This window comes from Accipiter gentilis, chromosome 13 (assembly GCF_929443795.1).
Source record: "Accipiter gentilis chromosome 13, bAccGen1.1, whole genome shotgun sequence".
NCBI lineage: Eukaryota > Metazoa > Chordata > Aves > Accipitriformes > Accipitridae > Astur > Astur gentilis.
The window spans coordinates 26,901,998-26,927,484 of record NC_064892.1 but is presented as its reverse complement, the minus strand read 5'-3'; the positions used below and the strand labels follow the sequence as shown (position 1 = coordinate 26,927,484).

General features: G+C 40.0%; 1 protein-coding gene across 6 annotated transcripts in view; it reads left to right on the top strand.

Annotated features, from left to right (window-relative positions):
• The first annotated feature begins 2,543 nt into the window (after window positions 1–2,543).
• The window catches only part of PCDH17 (protocadherin 17), an 86,615-nt gene continuing 63,671 nt past the window's right edge, over window positions 2,544–25,487 (top strand). For all 6 annotated transcript variants that reach the window (XM_049815704.1, XM_049815705.1, XM_049815703.1 and 3 more), the window contains exon 1: window positions 2,544–5,430. In XM_049815704.1, the coding sequence (XP_049671661.1) occupies window positions 2,803–5,430 (2,628 nt within the window). In that variant the 5' untranslated portion in view covers window positions 2,544–2,802. The remainder of the gene's footprint in view (window positions 5,431–25,487) is intronic.

The window sequence follows — 25,487 nt, the reverse complement described above, 5'->3', positions numbered from 1 at the left end:
CAGTCGGCGAGCGGCGCTGGGCGAGCGCGGCGCGGCGCGGCGGCCCCGCGAGTGCTGCAGTGAGGGAGGCGAGGAGGAGGAGGAGGCGAGGGGGGAGTGGGGGGGGAGAGGAGAAGAGAGAGGAGAGGCAGGCAGGCAGAGAGCGGCTCCAACTGTTGAATTTTCGCTGAATTCTCTCCACTTACCTGCGGGCGGCTGGTGAAATGGATCTGGTTTATCGGGGATCGGCGTTCCTCGCGCGTGCTGTCTGGCTAAGACTGGCGACCGTCTGTTTGAAAGGGGCCACCCATCAATGAGGCAGAGAAGAATATTTGTTTTTTTTCTTCTTTTTCTTTTGAAAGCCTCTCTACCACAGGTTGCAGAATTAACTGTGTACTTTGGGTCCGGACTCAAATAAAGGAGAAAAAAAAAAAAAACCATTGCAGAACTGAGACTCGGAACTAGATCTGTGAGCTATGTATTGGGAACCTATGTTTTTGTTGGTGGTTTTTCTTTTTTAATATGAAAGATCTCTGATTTATTTCACACATAACACTGAGGAAAGGTGGTTAAAAACACTCAGCAAAGCAGGAGACAGACGCGCCTCTGTGCCAGTGAGTGGATAACAGCCTTGTTTTCCTGATCCTCAGTCTCCCGGAGAAAGAGGTATAGTAAAAGTGTAGCTGGATCCGACACCCCCCCCCCTTCTCTTATTTTTTTTTTTTTTTTCCTTCCCCCCCACCCCACCCCTACAAATCTGATTAATTTTTTTTCCTGTCTATAGAGTGAGTCAGAGAAGCGTTAGGAAGAAGCTGCAACTAATGTCTGTGAAGGGAGGAACATGAGGCGATAGTGAATGTGATTTGTTCTGCTGGATCTGACTCAGCCAGCAGATTGAAACACCTGCATTTCTGGATGTGCCTTTCCTTTATTTCTGGTTGTTAAAAGAACCTGAAATAAAATCTAGTTACCCTTCCCCGATATTTACCTAGACACCGTATCGCTGGGAAAGGTATATCGGAGAGGGGGGACGCATCTGGCGTTGCCGCCGCTCTTCTCCCCTCTACCAAGATGCCCAGAGAGACTGTTAAAGCTTGAAAGGACTGCAAAAAATGCAGCACACCAGTGGCGGAACTGCATAGGTTTTAATATAAGCGAATTGGTCGATTAAAAGATCTCCCACTTTATTCATCGCCAGAATTGTTTTTCCTCTTCTTCTCCCCTCCCCTAAATGAAGAGGACTAGGCGGCAGTGTCATTGGAAGGAGATGCTGAATAGAAAGAAAAGAGAGGCACTTGATAGCGCAGCCCTGTGAATACACAGACTGTTTGTTTCCCTTTTAGCGAGAGACTAAGAGAGAGAAGAGTGTGTGTGTGTGTGTGTTGGCTTTTCTTTCTTTCTTTCTTCCCCCCCTTCTCTCTCTCTTTCCCTTTTCTTTCTTTTTTTTTCTTTTTTTTTTTTTTTTTTTAAATCTATGCGTCCAGCCATGGGTTGCCTGTTGATTTCCTCTCGGCTGGCGAGAAAAGCAAACTGGAATTAAACTGCATCGAGAAAAGTGCAGTTCCTCAGACACGCATACGCACACAGGCATAGATAGACTGAGAGAAAGGATGTGGTGGTGGCGGCGGCTACTGGCCTGTCTTAAAGAAACCCAAGTGTGCATCTGATTGAGCACAGCCTGTGATTTCTCTCAAAATATATATCTATTGCTAATGGTGACGGTCGGCTGGTGGGTTTCTTAATTCTCCCCCCCCCCCCCCCCAAAAAAAAAAAAAAAAAGGACGAGTGTGAGGCTGGTAGTAGAGGGAGAGAAAGGAAACTACAAATCCGGACACGAGTTTTTGCTGGGGGGGGGGGGGGGGAGGTTTTTTTCCCCTCTTGCCCTGCAGTCCTCATTTCCCTCGCCTTCTGATTCGGGAAGGAAACAGTGAGGGTGTATGAGACAGAGAGGGGGGAAATACTGATGGCAGCGAGATGCAGCTCTCCGCCGCAAGCAATGCAAGATTAGATCTCTAAATGCAGCAAAACACTCCCTGAAAACCAACAACCCCGCGGTGCAATCAGACATTTCACTGCCTCTCACTGCACACGAAGAGGGCTTCAACAACAAGCCGAGACTTTTTTTTCCCCTTCTGTCTCTCCCACCCCTCCGCTCCATCCATCGCATCGCAAGCGATGAGTAGCAAATAAGCTTTTCTACCCCTGCTTACAGACCTGTGGCCACCCCCCTTTCCTATGTCTATAGAAATACACGTATTTAAAAAAAAATCTTTTTGATCGTTTTTAGAAAAAAAACAACCGCTGCCGCCGATTTTTTATTATTGTTGTTATTTTTATTATCCTTTGTACATCTGCGGGGATTCGAGGATCGGCAACGCTTCGCCTGCCCGGAGGAGAAGATCTTTTGCAAATTTTCTGATTTTTCAAACCCTCCCACTGCCGAACTTGGACAGCCGAAGTAACTGCGAGGGGACTGCAAGCCCGGCAAGCGCTTGCTGAAACGCTGCCGAAGCTGCTCCCCCCCCTCCGGCCCCCCCCTGCTTGCTCCCTCCCTCTGAGCTCCATGGTCTATTTGCTGCCTCTCATCCTGTGTCTCTGCAGATGTTTTAGAGCAACAGGTTCAGGAACTTAAAATACGGGGGTGGGGAGAGAGGAGGACCAAAAAAAAAAAAAAAAAAAACCCAGAGAGAGAGAAAGAAAAAAGAGAGAGCCGACGGAGGAGGAGGAAGACCAAACCCAGCGCAGGAGAAGACGGGGACAACCCTGGTCGCTGCTGCAGCTGCTGCCCCCCCACCACCCCCCCCTCCCCAGCCCTGCTCGGGGATGTACCTTTCCATTTGTTGCTTCTTCCTCTGCTGGGCTCCCGCCCTGTCTCTGAAGAACCTGAATTACTCTGTGCCGGAGGAGCAGGGAGCGGGCACGGTCATCGGGAACATCGGCCGCGATGCGCGGCTGGCGGCGGGAGCGGCGGGAGGAGGGATGCTGCCTGCAGAGCGAGGTGGCCCCGGCGGCGGCCCCGGAGGTGGCCGCGGTCCCAAGTCCACCTTTCGGGTGCTGGAGAACTCGGCCCCGCACCTCCTGGACGTGGACGGGGAGAGCGGGCTGCTCTACACCAAGCAACGCATCGACCGCGAGGCGCTGTGCCGGCGCAGCGCCAAGTGCCAGCTGTCCCTCGAGGTGTTCGCCAACGACCAGGAGATCTGCATGATCAAGGTGGAGATCCAGGACCTGAACGACAACGCGCCAGCGTTCCCCTCTGACCAGGTGGACATGGACATCTCGGAAAACGCCGCGCCCGGCACCCGCTTCCCCCTCACCAGCGCCCACGACCCAGACGCTGGGGACAACGGGCTGCGCACCTACCTGCTCACCCGTGACGACTACGGCCTCTTCTCCCTCGATGTGAAGTCCCGCGGCGACGGCACAAAGTTTCCAGAACTGGTCATCCAGAAGCCATTAGACCGTGAGGAGCAGAGTCACCACACCCTGGTACTGACAGCACTGGACGGCGGCGACCCACCGCGCTCGGGCACGGTGCAGATCAACGTGCGCCTCATTGACTCCAATGACAATAGCCCCATCTTCGAGGCGGCCTCCTACGTGGTGGAGCTGCCGGAGAACGCGCCGCTAGGCACCCCTGTCATCGACCTTAACGCCACCGATGCCGACGAGGGTACCAACGGAGAGGTGCTCTACTCCTTCAGTGGCTACGCCCCCGAGCGCGTCCGCGACCTGTTTAGCATCGACCCGCAGAGCGGCCTCATCCGCGTCAAGGGCAACCTGGACTATGAGGAGAGCGGCCTCATCGAAATCGACGTCCAGGCTCGGGACCTGGGGCCCAATCCCATCCCCGCTCACTGCAAGGTCACCGTCCGCCTCATCGACCGCAACGACAACGCCCCCACCATCGGCTTCGTCTCCGTTCGCCAGGGAGCACTGAGCGAGGCTGCCCCGCCGGGCACCGTCATTGCCCTGGTGCGGGTCACCGATCGGGACTCGGGCAAGAACGGGCAGCTCCAGTGCCGGGTGCTGGGTGGTGGCAGCGGGCCCGGAGCCGTCCCTTTCACCCTGGAGGAGAACTATGACAACTTCTACACTGTGGTCACCGACCGGCCCCTGGACCGCGAGACACAGGACGAGTACAACGTGACCATCGTGGCACGTGATGGGGGCAACCCCCCGCTCAACTCCACCAAGTCATTTTCCGTCCGGATCCTCGACGAGAATGACAACCCGCCCCGCTTCAGCAAGAACCTCTACGTCTTACAGGTGCCTGAGAACAACATCCCCGGAGAGTACCTGGGCTCCGTCTTGGCCCAGGACCCTGATCTGGGCCAAAACGGGACAGTCTCCTACTCCATCCTGCCCGGGCACGTAGGCGATGTCTCCATCTACACCTATGTCTCCGTCAACCCCACCAATGGTGCTATCTATGCCCTGAGGAGCTTCAACTACGAGCAGACGAAGCACTTTGAGTTTCGCGTGCTGGCCAAAGACTCGGGCTCACCCCACCGCGAAAGCAACGCCACGGTGCGCGTCACCGTGCTCGATGTCAACGACAACGCGCCCCTCATCGTCCTGCCCGCCCTCATCAACGACACCGCCGAGCTGCAGGTGCCGCGCAACGCTGGGGTGGGCTACCCCGTGGGCACCGTCCGCGCCCTGGACAGTGACTTTGGGGAGAGCGGGCGCCTCACGTACGAGATTGTGGAAGGCAACGAGGAGCACCTCTTTGAGATGGACCCCACCAGCGGTGAGATACGCACCTTGCACCCCTACTGGGAGGAGCTCAGCCCTGTGGCTGAACTGGTGGTAAAAGTCAGTGACCACGGCAAGCCCAGCCTCTCCGCAGTGGCCAAGCTCATCGTCAGGGCCTTGGCGGGGCCCCTGCCCGAGGCTGGCGAGCCGCAGGTGAACGGCGAGCAGCATCGGCGACCGCACTGGGACTTGTCGCTGCCCCTGATCGTGACGCTGAGCACCGTCTCCATCATCTTGCTGGCCGCCATGATCACTATCGCCGTGAAGTGCAAGCGAGAGAACAAGGAGATCCGCACCTATAACTGTCGCATTGCCGAGTATAGCCACCCTCAGCTGGGAGGAGGGGGAGGCAGTGGCGGGGGAGGAGGAGGCAGTGGCAGTGGAGGGGGCAAGGGCAAGAAGAAGAAGATCAGCAAGAATGACATTATGCTGGTGCCCAGCGAGGGCGAGGACAGCCGGGGCCCCCTCAATGTCATGAACGTGGTGAGCAGCCCATCCCTGGCCACCTCACCCATGTACTTTGACTACCAGACCCGCCTGCCCCTCAGCTCTCCCAGGTCGGAGGTGATGTACCTGAAGCCCGCCTCCAACAACCTGACCGTACCCCAGGGACATGTGGGCTGCCACACCAGCTTCACAGGGCAAGGGACTAACGCCAGCGAGGCTCCCCCGAGCCGGATGTCCATAATTCAGGTAGGAGACTTTTAGAATACCCCGGACCTCACTTTAGACGCTGGGTTAACTTTACCTTTTGCCTGCAGCGAAATCCGCTGTCAGGCACCACTGAAGGGACCAACACAAGTCACTAAAGAGAGGTGGACTTAAGGAAAGTGGAACCAGACCGCAGCTGGTGGGGTCTGGTTCTGCTGTCACACCGGTGTTTCCCCGGGTGATTCCAAAGTAAACGCCCGCCGAAACAAGCGGAGGTACGGCGGTGCAAACGAGGGGCGCGTGGAAGGGCAGGCAGGCGTTTAGTACGTTTGGGGCACGCTGGGGGATCTTCCCAGAAGATCGTCAGACAGAGGTGGGCGCTTCCGCAGGTTTCGCTTCGCTTTGGTTTGGGGTGGAGAAGGGGGGAGGGGGTCTCTGAAGCAGTCGTGTCATCTGCAGTAACTAACAGGACATGGGAGAAACTCTACACACTGAGGACATCTATTGCAACAGTGTATTATAGCCCTCCAATCCTGTATGTAAATATGAGCTACCTTTCCAAGATGTATGTTTTTAATTTTTTTAGTTTCCTTCTTTAGAATATATACACATAAATATTTATTTTTTTGACGCAGAACAGTATCATTGGGGCCCCATTGCCTCCTCCTCTCCCCACAAACAGCCAAACGTTCAGCGCTGAAAATTCTGCTTAGTCAAATAGAAAGAAAATGTACGTGGTGATTCCCTCCTACCCCCAAATGTTAACAGAACTCGCCTCCTGTCATAAACCAGCAAAACAACTAGTCAGTTTTCCAGTAGCCTGAGTCAATATTGTTGATTGCTTTATAGCGAAAGACTTACATGCTCTGTCTTCTACCAAAGCTCATTTAGAAATTACAGCTGGGCTGCATTCTGCTGCCGGTTATATCCACACTGTCCTCTCCCGACTTTTGTGAATGTGAGAAATGGCAGAATTTGGACCATTGGATATAGGGTGCTGAGCAAAGAACGACTTAATTTTTAGCAGGTAGTTTAAAGTCCAAACTCAGAAGATGTATTCCAGAGCAGCGAACTCGCAGAGTGAAGGTGAGGGCAGAATTTGGCTCCAGTTGATTTAATTTAAAGTCATACTTCATGATTAATGCAGCTTAATGTTCAAATACTACAGGTATTTGATTTTTAACGTTTGGATTGAAAGCAGGCTCTGGATAATGACTATTAAATATATTTGAAATGTCATATCTGTTTTATCCTGTGGTTCTAATATGCTGTTCTGAGTCATAGGGGAATGAGCTGAGTGTATCAGAAGTGACACAGACTCATTTTGTGTATGCAGCAAGTGGGAAAGAAGTTGCACTGTAGACACTTGATGTACCAAAAGAAAATTGATAATACCTTGGAGTTATCATACCCTGTGGTCTGTGAACACCGAATGTTCTAGCTGCCAGCTGCATCGAATGTTTTAAACTAAGTAGAAGTGGCCATCGGTAATTGGCTGGTTAAGTAACCAAAATTCTAGTGACTGGTGGCCTGTAAACTGAATATTTATAACTGGGAGAAAAAGAAGAAAAAAAAAAAAAGAATAAAAGGCTGTCTGTACAAGGTCACTGTGAACTAATCCTCAACCCACTAGTGAGTTGTGTCACAGAAACAATTTCGGTTTATGCCTATCGTGAATTTGTGTTGCTATCAATTAGGTGAGTAGAGCAATACTTAAAATCTGAAATTGATTTTAACAAAAAGTGACACTTCAGGAAAGAGTTTAGGTTAGGGCATAACCGGAGATAATTTGATTTATAATTCATGCTTTAAGAAATAACTTTCAATGACACTTGTTTAAGTAATGTCAACTTTTTTACTGTAAAATGGAGTTGTCAGAATGCTAAAAAAAAGAAAACACATTTTTTCCTACTGACAAGTGTAATAGTTACTAAAAGACAGAACATTATACTTTTCTATAACCATGTAATGTCTATATAAAGCAATTAATTCATGTATTGATGCTACTGAGTAGTAAAGATTCAATTGTAGTGTAAAATCCCTATGATTCCTTTTTTTACAGTGTTCACTGTATAATATCAATCATGATTTTTTTTTTTTCTGAGATCTATATAAAGCTAAAAGAGGAATTTCCTCCCTTAAAAAGGTGTGTTGTGGTTTCTATAAGAGTTTTCGTTATGACAACTGTGGGAAATGTTAACCGTAACTCCTCATAGCACATACTGGTATCTCTAATATTGTTTTTACTTTCCCTGAATATCTACACAGAGTGTTTTGGATGTTTAGATGGTCCAGCCAGTAGATTAGTAAACATTCATTTTTCCCTAGTGAATAATCTGTTCAAACATACTTATGGATAACTATATTATGTATTTGCATTGACAAAACAAATACACAGTATGAAGCAGAGTAGTTGGTTTCTATTTAGGAAAGGCCCAGACTTAAAGTAGCTAGATGGGAAAATCTGACCCTCTTCACTATGATTTTGCATTGCTAAAATACATTTTGTATTCTCTATCTCCACATCCCTGGAGTAAATTTTATTAAAAAATTGCATTTAGAATGTAGATACTACTTTGTGTCTGGTCCTGTACTTCTGCTTCATGTAAAATTCAGACTGCAGACTTAGAGAGAAATAGTAAAGGATCAGCCCTCTCTCTGGATCTACTCTACCCTTAATCACTCCAGGAAACCTGTGTCTGGAAAAGTAAATCGCACAGTTAGGAATCAAAGGTATAGCCAGTGGAAAAAAGATACAGAATCCAAACAGATGCTTTATCATCTCCTTTCATTAGTCAATTCAGAAAAGCAGTTTTCTTCGTTACCTCAGTAAGGGAAAGGTAAATGATTGTGTAAATGTTCTCTAGCAAATATTCACTTCAGTTTTTCCAGACATGTTACCGAACCACGATAATCTCACACTATATAATTCATACAACAATGGAACTGCTTTTCTTCACTCTCATTTTCTCGGCAAGTGTTTAATGGCAGAATTCTCTAGTGGGAGCCTGTTATTAAAACTTTATGTTTATATATATATATATATGTACATACTTATATATCTATGGATATATATACATGCTAAATATTATATTATTACTTAGTACATCCAATTCAGTCTATAAATATTTTAAATCAAATAAATAATTTCTTTCCCAGTAAGATCCAAATTTTCTCACTCTTATGAGGAGTGCATAACAAATTTTTTGCTTTGCTTACTAGTAAGAGCTAGTAAAGTCAATAGGCTTTATGATTCCCTTATTTCTCATGAATAGTATTTTATTCTACGCATAGCCCAATTTATATCAATGAATACCTGTGGAGTAAAGTGTTACTTAGTGACTACGGGTTTCCGACTGACCCGAAATTGCGAGTGGTTGAATAAAATACTGCCTCATATGTGTAAGAGCGGTGTAAACTTGCCTCTCTCTAAGTGACTTCTGTTACACATTAGTCACACGGTTCAACAACTTGTGTGTTTACTCACTACTTTGCAGCATCCAGAAATGTGCCATGGTTGCATGTGTCACTTATATGAATCAATGAACTTCTTCAGTACTGTAAAAATGAAATAATTTAAACATGCATACATACATGTATGTATAAAATTTTTGATGGACAGCCAAGGATGCTGTGTACCTTCAGCTTTTATTGGTGCAAGACACTTGCAAGTGCTTAGGGCCTCTGAAAATAGACCATTTGTGATTTGATGCGCACGTGAGGTTGATGTGTAGGAAGAATAGTGTTTAGTAACATACCGGGAGGTTAGAACAGCTACGCTTTAGCATGTTTCATTGCTTTTGCCTTCAGCGCTCATGTTCTAAACAAACTTTAGAAACAGTGCTTTCAAATGCAAGTCTGTTAAAAATATTTTAATATAGGCCAGTGCTATACAAGTCTCATTGCCAGATTCAAAATTCGATGTGACCTTTGAATCACTTAAGGTCCAAACTATTTGTTTTTATTTCGGAGTAAAAAAAGAGGAAAGCAGGAGAAAATGGAAACTCTACATGACTGAAAGAAGATTTCTGGTCACTCTAGACCTTAAAGACTACTGTGCAAATTCTGTTCATCTCATTCTGGTGAGTAAATCAAGCTGACCTACTCACCTGACTAAGAGAAACAGGATTTTGCTTTATTTTGAAGGCCAGACATTAGAAAAAGAAATCTCATGTACAAACATATACATATATGGTCATATCTGTCCTATCAAAAAGTTCTGAGTTAATCAGTTTGCCTTCCCCTGGGTGAACAAATCTCAATTTCTTCTTGCAGGTTTCCAATAGATAAAAGAGTGGATGGATAAAGGGGAACAAATAGTTTCTTTAAACAAATAGGTTCTGGCAATAGATTCCTCGAAGTGACATAACATTAGCGTACAAAACTATCTACATATGCAAGTAGTGTTGATCATCCTAGAGATTATTTATTATTACACTTGTGGTGCAACTTGGTGAGGTTTGTAAATATATCAGGAATGAGACGGGCGTGAATAAAGAAAACAGTGGTCACAGCTTTTGCTAAACAACAGCTAAAAAAGAATGACTGTGTTGCAAGAAGCTCTCAAGCTGGGAATCGCTGTAGCTGCTGTACTCGGCAGTCCTGTAGCGTTTTAAGATAAAGTACAGATCATTCGTAATACTTCAGGCACCTGATGTTTATGATGTGTCAACAGATTACTGTCAAGTCCCATTGCAGCTTCATCGCCAGGTGTCTAGTAGAACGTAAGAAGATATAGTCTTCAGGGGAAATAAAAAAAACATAAGCTATATTAGTGCTGCTCTGTCTTTAGATATACTACTATTCCATGCTTTACTTTGAGAAACTTCAGCTCAGAAATTTCAAGATTGGAGAAAGAAGTCTGCAGCTGCTACAGTAGAAGGAGAAGCAGCTTTGCTCACAGAAGTTGCATTCATTCTCAGTGACTTAAATTCCTATTTGAATACAGAGGTATTCATTTTTTATTTTTGTATCTTCTGCTGCAAATGAGCAATATTATTCTATCTCACTAGACCTAGTAGAAGTTAACATTTTGCATCAAGAGAATACTGGGGCAGTTCTACACATTTGGAAGTTTGTGGGTTCGTACTTTATAATTCCCCAAATTCCACAGCTGCATATTCTAAACTGTCATCAGATGAAACTTCAGAACTACCTGACTAAGATGCATTATGGTAGTTTTTACAGTGTTTTACAAGGTTAGATGTCTTGCAAAAGAACTCCTGTGAATGTTTGCATTTTGTAAATACAGTCTGCAATTAGTATGATTTTTGTGTTATATCATTCTGTAGCTTTAGTTTTACCTACTCAGTGAAGTCAATACCAGCATCAGCTGTGTAAGAATTTTAGGACAGGATCTTTTCTACGTTTTCATGAAGCATTATTTCATTTTTCCTCAAGATACACTGCATAGTACTGTGACATGAAGTAAATATATTTTAGGACAAGATCTGGCAAAATACTGCTCACTGGCATCTGCCCTGGCTGGTGAAACAGGCAGAGGAAGCAGAATTGGGCTCCTGTTTTGTGCTACACCTCCTCTGGTCTTGATCTTGAGCTCCTTGCCAGTATTGTTTATAGCAATACTATTTCAAAAAGATCATTCCTGATATATAGGTCCATATGAGATCTGAAGAACTTTCCAAGACGAAATGCTGTAATATAGAACAATAAACATAACAGAGAAAAAAGATAATTTAAGAGTCTGAAGTAGAATATGGATATTATGAGAAAGCAAATGATATTGCCAGAACAGAAATTCTCGTTAACCAAGAAATTAACAATAATAATGTCTCCGTAGAACTTGCTGTTTTACAAAGTATAAGAGTTGAAGAAAGTTAGTGCAGTTAAAGTAAAGGACATGAAGCAAGTGATGCAGGATTTACTGGATCACAGCTCTCAATGGCTCTAAAAGTTGTCTGAGCTTGCCTCATCTTGGTGCTCACTGTCACTACCTAATCTTACATGGGAAAATCCACACAAATTTGTGATTACCGGCATAATTTCGATGACTGATCCTTTGAAGAGTTATTTTTTAACAATAGGTTGGTCAGGTTTCTGCTATCCTTACCCATGTTTATGAAAAAGCCTGTTCTTACTCATATTTCAGTCAACAGCGTAATTTTGACTTCATCAATGATTTCAGTGGTTCAAGAGTAAAATTGTGACTGAGACCCTTCCAGAGTCCAGCTAAGAATAGTGTGATTGGGCCCTTTATGTTTAGATTTCAGCTTTTTGTGATGTTTTCTTACAGCTTCTTTACAAACAATTAAGGAGACTGGAATTTAGAAGATTTTGTAACTCTGATGTGAACTGTAATATAGAATCATAGAATCATAAAATCATTTAGGTTGGAAAAGACCTTTAAGATCATCAACTCCAAACATTAACGTAGCAGAATCAGGTGTGCAGCTGAAAGAAGAAATCACGGACTCCACTGAACATATTGTGAAACATATATTTTCGCATGTTTTCATATCTTTTTGAAAGTGTGCATAACATAGCACTGTTCTTAAAATTCAGCAAATATTGTTACATGGAAAATTAGCATTAGATATGTGTAAAATATTCAGAAATATCACTTGGTATTAAGGAAGCATAGATACAACCTGGCTTCTCTAATGAGGCAAAAATGTCATTAACGAAAAAATTTCTTCCCAAGTCACAACATTTGGCTGTGAACCAGTTGAGATTTTGTTTTCAATTTTTTTCCCCAGCATTTTTAATTCCTTTTCACTACCTTCCTCCCTAGGAATCATTAACATACTGGGTAATATTTATGCATATGTTTTTAAAGATCCTGCTTGATTTCTCCTTCTTTCGTTGTTTCTACAAAATTTAAAATGCCTTGTCAAATTAATTTTAGGTTTCGCTTTGCAAGACACTCACTCTACATACAAAAAGTGTATGTATATGGGTTGTTTTCTTTCTGAAGAAAACATACAGGACGGATGGCAGAGGTCTTGAGATACCTTTTCAAGACTGAGGAGTGCCTGCATGTATAAAGAAAAGACATTTTGTCACTAGTACTAGTATTTTCCAACAGGTAAGAATTTTCTGTGAAAAGAACTTAAACAATGATTTGTTGACCGGAGCAGAAACACAGCTCTGTTTTTATCTTTAAAAGAATAGAAGCAATCCTTTGATGTCAAAAGGTCAGAGTAGAGCAGTTGGGACAAATTTTTGCAGCAGATAGATAGCCTGAGAGCTTTTTTCTTTCAATTGTCTCTCTACTTCAGCTGTAAGAAGCAAAGTGGTGAAATTAATGCTAAAGGGTTCAAAAATACAGGAAACAAGTGAAACTCTCAGGGGACTGCAGGCTCTTACCTAAACAGAAAAGAAAAGAAAAAAGGAAAAAAAAAAAAAAGAAAAAGGTACTAGGAAGAGAGTGGCAGGATGATTTTGGGGAAAAGTTCCTGGAGTTTAAGTGTTTAATTGGTTATGTTTTTAAAGAGGCAACAAGGAGATTAACTAGTTGCTGCTTTTGCTGGTGTGAAGAGATGAAACGGAGTAGTGTACAGCCTGCCATAAAACTTGCCAGGGTGCATTCTAAGCCCTAGTAATATATTCGTCATGGACTTTTTAGTACAACCTTTGTTTTTTAGTCTGCTGTAGAAAAAGATTCTGGATTAATTACTGTAAATCCTATGAGAAAGAAAAAATAGATAAATTATTAAGTATTTTAGATAAAATACTCAGTATTAAGTACTATGTTCAAGAACAAGCAAATTCATATGAATGTCCCTGTTAATTAGGATATTAGGCAGTGCTTTAAATAACCTCTTTGAGCTGTCATATATTTTCTAGCTAAATCCCAAAGGCTGCTGATACAATTCCTGCTTATTAAGGTCACCCGAGAACCATCTCTTTCTTCTACTGAATTGCTTCCGCTAGTTAGTGGTGTTACCTGTACAGAAAGGGTAGCAGAAGATCAATTCATCTCACTGGCTTGAGAAGAGAAGACAGCTCCTTATTTTTGCTTGGTGATGTGCCCTCAAAATTGAGGAGTCCCTCTACCTATGAAGACATAACTGCATGGTTTCAGCCAATGATTAGTGTTACGTGTACAGAGGGACAGCATAAAGATCAATTTGCATCTCACTTTTGTGCAGAGAGGGGATATCTCCTCTTTCAGCCCTCAAGACAATCAGTCCCACGCTGATCTGTTTGCAATTTGGTACGCTACAAGCGATCTAGGCAAGTAACATCCTCCAAATGCACAGTATTTTATTTTAGCCATGGACCTTTCTACTGGCTTCGTGATGTATGTATCAGATGAGAGTCCTTCTGGTTCACAAAATACTTTTACCGCGCATAGAAAAGTTTCTAATCGCATCCCGTTCCCTGCTGGGTGGTTGCGTGCCGCAGCCTCCGTGGCACGCCAAAGGCCGACTCTAAAGGCGAAAGGACAAGTCTTGTTACGAGATGCAAAAGCATAATTTCAGCTGTGTGGGTGGGACCTCTGATCGATGCATTGTAAGTTCTTACAGTGATAGACATGCGAAATTAGTTTCAGGCAGTGTTTCAGACCATCTATTGATATATGTGTGACACGCCTGTATTTGCCTGTACTAGTTCTAGTGACACTATGATTACTGGTATTTGCAGTCCTTGCCCTGGAACACTTCCAGGCAGTTTTATTGTATTGAAATGGCTCTTACAGTTCATTGAGCATCCAGCATAACACTGCTGAATATGATTGGCGCGTTTGCATATATTTATTCAAAAAAAATCAGGCAGTTAAACTGCATAATTATGGGAAAACGAATCATAACAATAAAAGACCATTTAAGTTAACAAGCTTTGTGATCAAAGGATAAATACAGGTTGGATAAATGAGACTCTAGATGTAACTAATCTACATAAATAGGCTTTGGTCTGATTAGAGGAAAGGAATATATTAAAATAATCTAAAGGTATTAAAAAAGCGTTTTACTTCAGTACTTTTATAATGTCTAGTTTTATTTCATCGCATTTCTAACATTTCTACTCACTAAAAATATCTGTGTTCAATGATAAACTACTTTTATGTGGTTTTATTTCTTGATTAACAGTGTTTACAGTGCAAAGAAAGTCTAAACTAGCACAAGTAAACAAAAGTAACGTCGTAAGTTTTCATTCTAGTTTGAATGCGTTGTGTGTCAAAAACCTGAAACATTTTTTAATGTCTTAATTTTAAAATTTTTAATGTTGCAATGTTTTTTGATTGATTTTTAATTAAAGAAAAACATTAAAGGGAACATTTAAAGGACAATTTCTTGTTTACTGTCTTTATCAGCAGAGAGCAGCCTTTGTAGTGTTTGAAAGCTGGTGCATTAAAAATCAATTTCAAGTCTTCAAAGCTATAAACTCTTGCTTGCTTTGTAGATATATACTGTTTTTAAATCATGGGAAGCACACTTGACAATTGAATTAAAAACAAAAGGTAAATAATGGTTTCATCAAAATTTGAAGGATTTTAATATATTTTTAATAATAACTAAAGGATTTTTTATAGTGAGTAGACATGTGAATCACAATTTGCAGCTTTTAAATGCATAATTTGTTCCTGAAGACAGTTATATGTATTCTTTTATTAATAGAATTTTGTTTTAAACTTCTGTTGGTGTTTTTCTCTTGTTTTTAATCAATGCCATGATTCAAACACAGAACATGTCAATCAGTTTCTTTACTTACTATATCTCTGTCTTGTTCTTTGCTGATTGCTAAGCAACCACTTATGGTTAAGATTGTTTAGCTACAACTCAGTTTAAAAAAAAAAAAAAAAAAAAAAGGTGAGCTGAAGTGGGCTAAACAAATTTTCATTAATTCTTAATGAAAATATTTAAAATCTATAAAATTTTAAAGATGACAAAGAAAAGGACATTGTTTTAATAACACACCTCAGATTCAGTACTTGGGCTTTGTTCCCACTGGTATTGAGGAAAGGACTGGTTTTCCACAAATCTAGAAAGAGCAGGATCATGTCCCTAATCAGTGCATAAGTCATTTTGAGGCCTATGGAAACTAACTTATATATGTAAAATTATAGTAGTGTTATGTCTTTCAAGGCATCATCCTTAAAACACTTATTCAGTGACTATTTTAATTTAGGTCAATAGAAGCATTGAATTAAATAGATCACTTACAGGAGTGGAGGTGCTGATGTGCGTAAACATGTGCAGAATTCAGCCCAGAATCTGTGAGTCTGTGTTAGCTGAACTGCTCCCTGTTGCTTTTCCCTTTTGCTTCAAAAACCCTGCAAAGCTGCAAAAGCTGTTCATTTCACTTAGCCTCCAACTGCATTCTCTAGTACTCTATTGAAATAGTCCTGATGTCTGAATATTTGATATTTTAGCTTTTTCGCATAGACTTGCGTAATTTGATATGCAGATTTGAAGATCATAAAAACAATCCTGCTTTGATGATCATGAGCAAGATTATCCAGCCACAGCTGTAAAATACCAAGTGTGTTCTTTTCTGATCTCTTCATCATTTCAGTGGATCAAATGACAACAAGAATATAGTGGAATTTAGAGTCCTTAGGAAACAATGAAATTAAAAGCCTTTTAAAAATGGCAGCCGCAAAACCTTAGAAACTATTTAAATTTCTAGACTGTACGTCAGATAATATAACTGCGTGTATGAATGTATATGTGGAGATATATAGATATGAGAGCAGCATGGATTCAAAAGAACTATCTAGCTTGATAAAAGACACCATTAATGACCAAAGTGCATCAATTTTATTCTTTTTTTTATATTGTGTGTGATCCGTACATAGCTGTGTAACAGCGTTTTGGAAGATGCTGTCAATGTGCACCTTTTGCTGCAACTTAGAAAGCATCAAGTTTAGAGACAAATGCTGTTGTCATTTTTTTCCCAAGGCAAGAGTATAGGTAAGGAAGGACCTCATTTTCCACTTCATGGTAGAAGTTATACATCTCGCTTAAAACTGTGTATCCCTCTATCAGACTTTGGGATTGAGAGTAATGATGAAAAGGAGGTATAAGTCATGCGACACGTCAGAACGATCAGCACTCAATTGCTTCCATCAAGGGTGTTAGGTATTAAAAAGCACATGATAATTTGCATCTCGTAGCTCCGAGGCAAAGAACGTATCAGTCAGCTTTGTAGCCATTGGGTGAAAAAAGAGGGGAAAACAAAACATTTTATGTTATTTCTTTCAATGCATAGTCTTCGTTTTGTCTAAATCTGTCAAAGTATTTTTGTCTGTTTAAACCACCTGTAGCTTCTTTCCAGGCCTAACAGGATGTAGTATTGCAAGGGGCAGAAGTACCTGAATGAATTTTTTTTTATTATTTATTCATTTGCCACCATATATGTGATCTTTCCCAACAGCATATGTCTCATTATTGCAATAATGTGACGGCAATGAAATAATAACTCCTTCAAGCGTGAAATAACTCGTTTTAAGTACTTTCCTGTGCTCATTTGTTTTAAACAGGCTTCCAGAATTTTGAACAAAACTTTAATTTCAGTTCATTTAAAATATATGTAGACCACACACACTCTTTTCTTCATCCCTGATACTGGCAAAGGAGCCTTAGGAACCAGTAGCTAGTTTTCCAGATTTTTACTTACTTGTTAGTCTACTTTACTTGCATGAAAGTAAAGCAAGAGAAAGCTGTTTCTATTAAGCAAATGTGAGCTTCAGGATTTTTGGTTAGTATTGGCAAAGATCTTTAGATAAAGATAAATTGCTTGCAGTCATACTGGTCTTGCTGATACCAGTAAATGAAGAAATAGGCATACGTGTTGAATAGCCGTGGGAGGAGAAGAGTTTATTTAAAGAAACGGTTTTGTTCTGATTTAAATTTTGAGCCATAGGTTTTCTATAGTATTTTATAATAAAGACAATTACATAGTAATTTGGGTTAGAATGCATGCCCAGTTCCCCATCTCAAAACCCAATTTGTTACTACCTGTGGCTATTTCTATTAAAAAAAGAAACATAATTACTATGAGTCTCAGCAGTCTAAGAGTAAATTTTTGCAATTACAATACCTCCCTTGGGCAGATGTGTGAAAATGGCAGATTAATTCCTGCCAGTATCTGTCTATTCCTTGCACATTCTAAGGTTGCTGGTAGCTTGGATTATCATTATATTGGTGCTGTTTGTTATGCTGGGGTTAAGGTTAAAGCAGCAATCCTATTATAAACCTTTAGGAATAGGGCTTTGTACCATTTCAGTGGAAAGTCTCTACACTGAAGTTTGATACACAAAGTCCTAGGAGTAAGATCCTAATTCTATTTTCATTGAAAGCGAATGAGTTTGCTCTTGATCTTAGCATAATTTAGAAGGGTGTTTTGTATTTTATTGCTTTATGCCTGAGAAGATTTAAACAAAATCAACAAGTAAACCCAAGTTTACTCATTCTTAGGAATTTACGGTGACATTAATAGAGTTGCATGTGACCTGAAGACCATATAGTAGTCCTTTAGTATTGTATGGCTTTTGTTTTATTCCCAATGGCACAATGGCATGTTTATTTAGAAAGAAGCTTCAGTAAGTTGAGATGGCCCTGAAGTTATGTAAATGAATAACTTTCCACGGAAATAATCTAATTCATCTCCTAATGAGTTTTTCTACCTGAAAACAAGTATTGAGGGCATACGTGTAGAAGAATTGCATGCAAAGGCTCCACTCTCTGAAGCTAAGCACCTAACTCCATGTTGAATTCCAGTGAGGTTGGAAGTTGGTGTGGCTTCATGTGGGCTCATGATCCACCTGCAGGGAGCAGCATTAGCCTGTGTTACACTTTATCCACTTTGAATATTCAGGAAGAGCTGTGTGAACAGCCTTAACAAGTTATTTTTTTCCCCTTTGTATGACTTTTTACTTGGAATTTCTTGCGCTGTACCTGTCATATTTTCATTTCTTTTCCCATTTTGAAAGAGGCTTCTCCACACACACTTCTTCTGAAAGTTGGCTTGGGGACTTCTCTGATGTGGACGTTACTTAGAGAAGTTTGCATTAACTATTTTCTTTGAAAGATCATGACTAAAAAAAAAATAATAAATAATTAAAATATATACGCATCCTTCAGTTGTTGTTGCATGCATTCTACTTTGAAAAAAGTGCTCACGTGCTGGGTAAGCATCCTACTAATTAGATACAGAGGCAAATCCATAATTTAATCCCTGTTTTCTAACTAACCCCTCAGTCAAATATTAGCATTCGTGTTCAGTCTCTCTATCCCTGGTGAAACTTGCAGCAGTGTCCTCGATGTTGACAAACCAACACTGGTTTGGAAAAGAAAGAAGACTTTTCCTAATCCTGGAATCTTTGCAGAGAACATTTCTTATGTGGATCTTTTTTATTTTAACAGCAAAATCTGATTTCAGAGTTTCTATATGGCAAGCTGTAATGAGAGGGGTAATCTAGAACATTTTTTTCACAGGCTTTTAGGAATTTACAGGTCAAAGTCAGCCTTTAAATACCCGTGAGTTTACAGATGACCTGTGGCAATCTCTAGATAAGTGAGTGTTGTGTTCTAGATGAGGTGATCCTATCGAGAAAGATAACTATTTTCTTTGCTCGTTCTGAATCAACTTAATATAGAGTCCTGTATGAAGACACTGCAGTAGGTTAATGTTGAAGTGATGAAGTTGTGGGTGGATACGCAAAGCGCTATAGCAGAAAGGCCTGATTTTTTTCTATCCAAGCCTACTTGACCACTGCTACTATATTCATGGTGTATTTGATCAAACTTTCTGTTTTATGAGGCTTCTCATCATAGACACATGACTGTTATGGCTTTAAAATATATTTAGGGACAGAACCTCTTGCTAAATTTGTGCAAGCCTAAATTATTTATTTTATGTCACAAATAATAAATCAACTCATCACCATTTTACAGTTGAAAATCTCCTTACACAGGCATGTGAGGCTGTAAAGTTTGATGATCTACTATTCTGTCATAAATTCGGCCGTTATTTTGGCAGCATATTTAGTGGTGTGTCTTTTTCTAGTGCTAAGAGGAAATAATTGCGCCAAGGTATTTGTGTGAATGTAAGGCTTTGTATCCTGTCACAAAATGTTCATAGAATAACTTGTTGGGGATTTTTAACAAAATGTTGAAAGAAAGAGTTGCATGACCTAAATAAGAAATTAGATGGAAAGTAATAATGTAAGTCTTAACATCTGTGATTTTCTTCCTAATTCCTAAGGAATTTAAGGGAATCATTGCTTTTCTGGGGAAGGATTTTAGGAAAAGAAAGGGTATAAGGTTGCAGGTTTAAAGGAAAGAAGGCGATCTAGATTTACCTCTGTTCTTCCGACCATCACCTAGGAAGAAAGCTTCGGTGTTCCTCTTCATGCATGTCTTCTGTGCAGGCACTATGGCTTCAGAACCAAGTCCTGCTTCATCTTTGTTGCGAATTTGTTTCACTCTGTAGGGAAGAAACATAGAACTGGAGTCTTGTGCCACATACGGTGTTTGCTGCCTAGCTAATCACCTTTCCCTGTCACTGCCATTACAAATCTGTTTAAATGCCATCCATAGAGAAGACCATATGCTGGGATAAAGGAATATTACATTTAAGAGTTTCTTCCCATTTTCTATCACTATTGTAATCTTCTTCCTGCTCCTTTGCAGCTTTCTTCAGCGTACAACATATGTATCTGTGGGAATGTAGCGCACTATGTAAAGACTCGCTTATCCCATAATTGAAGTAAGCAGACTGATCCAAGGGCTATTGAAACCAATCTGAAAACATCCATTGATTTCAGTGGACCTCAGGTCATGGCTTGTGGGAGTTTTATTGTTGCCTTTAGTGAGAGTATGGGTTGGACAGAAGAAGGTAAACACAGTGGATAGATGTTAACACAAACTTAACAGATTTAAAATATCCAGTGTCTCTGTTTCCCTTTACTAAATATTATGAGGACAAAACAGTTTGTCAGTGTTAAAAGGCCATAATTTGATCTCCTTCTCCACCATATAGTACTGCAGTGTTTACAAGCTTTTATCTGTTCAGAAAACATTTGTGATATGTTGCTCTTAGAAACAGGAAAACAGCAGTGGTAAGAATAGGACAAATTCTACAACGCTTACTGGCTTCACTGGGAATTCCTGCTGAGTAAGAGCTTTCAGATACAACTCAAAATTAAAAATAAAATGCCAGGAGCTCACAATTGCACTGTAGAATCTATGTGCATGAAAGAAAGAAAGAAAAGATAAAGTTTTCTTACAGAAAAAAGGGTTCTAAGCACAAGGAGAGAAAAACATTTTTTAAATCATAACAAATACCTTGATCATCTCCTTATATTTCAAGGCATCATTTTTTTAAGTTTCCCTCTAATTTTAATATCTTAATTTCCAGACTTCATATTTAACATGCAGATTGGAATGAAAAATAAAAAAAAAAAAACCACAAATGCTAGCAAAGATACACTCCCAAATGTATTGTTGAGTTCATGGTATGATATTCTTAGAGTAAGCTGGATATCGTGCTAAGTACAGATTTTGTTCTAGTTACCTAATTGTAGTTGAGTCTGTTGTGCAGTAAACATAATATCTGTTAGGAATACTAAGGTAGACTCAACATGGTGGGAGCCATAGATAAAAGGTGCATTAAAGCGTTTCAAATTCAATCATCAGGTTTCATTGCACCCATCTGCTACCAGAAAATATAATTGGCAACTTGATTCATTGACCTTTAACTGTCATTTTGGACCATGTTTTTTAAAATCCATATTTTCAAGTTAGACCTAGAGACTTAATTTGACAAGAGAATGCCCAGTACGTTTTAATGCAATTACTTTTTTCTTTTTTCTTTTTTTTTAAGCAAAAGATTTTTTTAATATAATCAGGTTTAATGGTCTGTTGTATATTCTGCTAATCCAGTCAAAGTAGTTATTTAATATTGAATGTGGTTAAAAGCAACTAATGTTCAACTTCATTAAGGCTTCTATTAAATAGAAGGCTTGCTGAACTTCTACTGTTTTTTTATGCACGAACTACTACCTCTTATTAATTATTTCCAGGGGTTTCTGTTACACTAGAATTATACTTACAAGCTTCAGTTCCACCAAGATTATACAGCACAGTACAAGGGCTAAATAAGCATTGAAATTGTGGAGTGCTTCATATTTTGTTCCTAAAGTGTGTTTTATCTCTTTTATTTTCTGGAGCAGATATTGTCTCGTGCAGGGGGGGTGGAGTGCATACATCTCTTAGCAGTTCTATATGTGTGGCACACAAGCAGACTTTTATAAAATAACAGCGTTACTTAGAGCAAGCAGGAAACATAATGTGATAAATGAGGATGATTTAATGTTTTCTTAACAATGGTAAACAATTATACTGTTCTGTCATCTGAAGTTTATGTAATGGAAAAAAGTGATTACACGTGTTTCTTTACAAAACAGGATACAATTCCTGAAATATTTATGTAATATCGAGACAGATGTATGTAACCTAACCTTATAATCCCATTTCACAGCTTTCCCAAATACTGGGGAGCTCGATAAATAGGAAGCCGATTATATTGGCAGTATAACTCCATTAATAGGATTCGGATTTGCCTTATTGACAAGCCAGTACTGTTAATATGATCCAGTATATTAAATTGACAGGAAAACTGGAGCAATAGAATGTATCTGCAGCCTAATTGACAGGGAAGCTCTTTCAAAAGGTTCTTAATGTGGTTTTTATTGACAGAGTAGCTTCAGTAAGTACATATCATTGGTGAACAGTGTAAATATATTGGATGCAACTGTACTAGCAGATTCAGGTGAAGTAGTTATTGTTCTGTTTTCCCATACTTCCATCTTTACTTTGATAGAAGCCGTATCAAGCTCTCTCATAAGATCTTCACAAATGCCTCTTAAAGCACCAGACTAACTGCACTGCTCACAGGCGTTTGACAAGTTGTGAATTATTTTAAATGTGTTCATCATCTTTAAATGAATAGAGGCAATACAGAGCAATGCAATAATGTGTCATGAATTTCATTATGTTTATTTATTGACGCTGTGATAGTAGAAGCAGAGCTATTGTACTTTCAGCTCGAGCTCTTTATGTGGTGTGATGTTTGGCACCTCTTCCTACATTCTGATCTTGCAACTCCTCCAAAAAGTAGTGCATCTTAAGAGATCATATTACAGTTATTTTTTCCTAGTCCCATTTGACAACTTTCCACATGGTCTTCCCAGACGATGCTAACTTCATTAGATGCTTACATTTCACATTTCTCCAGCGCAGAATAAAATGAGGCTCAGAAACCTGAAACCATTCTGAAACAAACAGCAATTTGAGTTTCATCCAGAAAGAACTTCTTGATTCCCTTTCCGTAGAAGGAAGTTTTCAGTTCAGCTTCCACACTTTTTCCTAGTCCCATCTTTCTTAGAGAGAGAAGGCTGCCTTTAAACACATATCCTGCATCTGCTCTGGCAGAGGAGCTGAAGGCTTTTCCCAAGCTGACTTCCCCACCAATGAAGAGGAAACTTGCTCCTGAAAGGCTTGAATCTTTTACTTTATATCAAAAAAACCTGATCAGGGTTTGCTCTCACCCCATCTTTTGAGTGTCTTTCGGGTCTACTTTTTTAGCAGGGTCACTTAAAAATATGTCTCTATAGTGACCTTTTTAGCTTCTTCAGTCTTCAGGCTTGGTGCAACCATCAATGAGGTGAGAGGAAGCTTGACGGGGCTTTGCGACTTCTAATCCTTGCACTGTGATAAATCCCTACAGCCTAGGCTTCTGTCTTCTTTTGTGTCCTGTGCATTGCAGAGTAAACTCTTGTAAAAATTTAAGAAATAATTTTTTTCATTAAGCCGGTGGTACAAACACAACTGGAGTGTCTGCAATACCTTAATATGAAAGCTTAAGCCATGAATCAACAATAATTATTTTTTTTGTTGACAGATACGGTACTTGCTAAGAGAAAATAGTACATGGACTAGGCCTTTATATGGGGAGAATCTGCATTCTTTCACTTACAGGAAAGGATGGTAGTCTCTGTCCCCAGAGTTGCACTTTTCAGAAGTCACTCTGTGCACTTGACTGAATGGCTCAGGTCCTCTTTCCTGCACAGTTTTGCTTTTCTCATTGAACAGAAAGAGAAAACACAAGCCTCCAACACTCTTCAATACAGAGTACAGCAGCCTGGAGAATGACATTGCCATGTACATCTGACTGGTTTTGCTGCCCTGTGTTTTTAATGTGCTTTTGAATAATGTTGCTTATGTCAGAAATTCACATAAACACATTGTAGGTCTTTTAACACCAAAACACACATTTTGCAGCAAGTGTGAATCTTCCCAAATATGTACGTGTCATATAAATTATGTCTCAAAAACATTTTCAAAAGAATGAGAGTGGAGAGCACATATTAGGACAAGATTTGTTAAAAAACTTATTTAATTTTATCTTTCAATAGGTAGAATAACTTATTAGAAGTTTATGCCCAGCTTTTTTCTTTTTTTTTTTTTTTTTTTTTTTTTTTTTTTTCCTCTGGGGCTAATACATTTTCTTAATGAAGAAAGTCTTGTAAAATCAAAACCTACTACTTCAAGCTAAGTATATACACTCATTGGCTGAGAAGTCTTTGTGAAAAATTGTACTATGTCGAACCCAAACTTTTCCTAACAAAATGAAGACAATTGTCTGCTCTTTCAAAACTAGATTTGGCAGAATACAAGTCTTTTGTCTTCAAAAGTGATTGCCATTATATAAGATCTTTGTTTCATGGCTGTGAAACAAGGGTGAATACTTGGAATTAAACTTTTTAAGAAAAGTCACAGAAGATGCTTGAGTTAGATATTAAGTGGCAGTCTGATAAAGGGGAGATATGTTTCATTTCATTTTTGCATTTAATGTTTAATTAAGAAGAAGTTAGAGTCAGCAAAGACATTTGGCTTTATTATAGTTCCAGGTATGAACACCTACATAAAATGGAGTTGCATTGAATCATTTCTGAAAATGTGATACTTGTTCTTGTAATTCTGAGAAAAAATCATGAATATTCTAGTAGTCTAATATTCATAAATCTGACTAACGTCTAAGTCCTTTTTTTTTTATATTTTAGAATACATCTTTCCCTAATATGACAATTATTTCTGGACATAATTTGTCAAGAATACTTAAATATTGCATTTCTTTCTCCCCCCCCCCCCCCTTCTTTCTCTCATTTTCTTCATCTTTCTCTTTGTAGTCATGTTGATTTTAGGATTTCTGGTTTTTTTAGGAGAGATACCTGTTGAATTGAAAACTTTGTCTTTTGTTTTTCTCTGATTTTATTCAAACAGTATGGAATACACCAAAGATTGCTAGAAACCTTCAGAATTGTGGTGTAACGACTATTTTGATTAAAAAGAAAAGAAAAAAAAAGGAAAATAGCTAGGAACCTCTAATTTTTAATAAACAGCCTACTTTTTATAGGAATTCTTGAAAGTAGAAGCCTTGTGAAGTCCTCTACTGTTGTCTTACTGAGCAGTAGTAGAATCCCTGAAATCTGATTAATTAATATGGGGCTGTAATTTTCATCCTGACTGTTTTTGAAAAAATGTGTATGTGTGCAGAGCCACAGTGGAATTCCTTTTTATTTATAAAAATATCAAAACATTTCAACAGAAGTAAATGCATATACCTTGTGAACATGAACTTATGGGGGAAAAAAAAAAAAAAGGAAGAAAGATTAATGTAGCCCATCGCTAAAAATATTCCCCATAATTCACTGTGTAATTCTTTGCCCAGGCTGGTTGAAAGTGTTTCCAGTGATGAAGGTTTCACTTTTTTTTTTTTTTTTTTTTCTTCTATGAGATTATTTAAGGTTAATAGATCCTATGAGGAATTTGTTTCTGATACTCTGTTCTTGGCCATAATTTTAAATTTTCCTTTCTCTAAATGAATCTTTTGGAAATCATAGCCATTCTAGAATTAATTAGTAGAACCTTAACAGTTGACTTTCAAACCTCTGAATGGTTTTATTTTGAATTTATAAAATTCAGTATTCCAAATTCATATGGTGTAGTTTATCTAGACCCCTGCGTGGTCTTAATATGCAAGCCCTAGCACGTGTGATAGAATGAGTGGTTTTATAGACAGTTGACGATAGCACTTGAAAGATGTTCTACATGTTGTTCATGCAAACA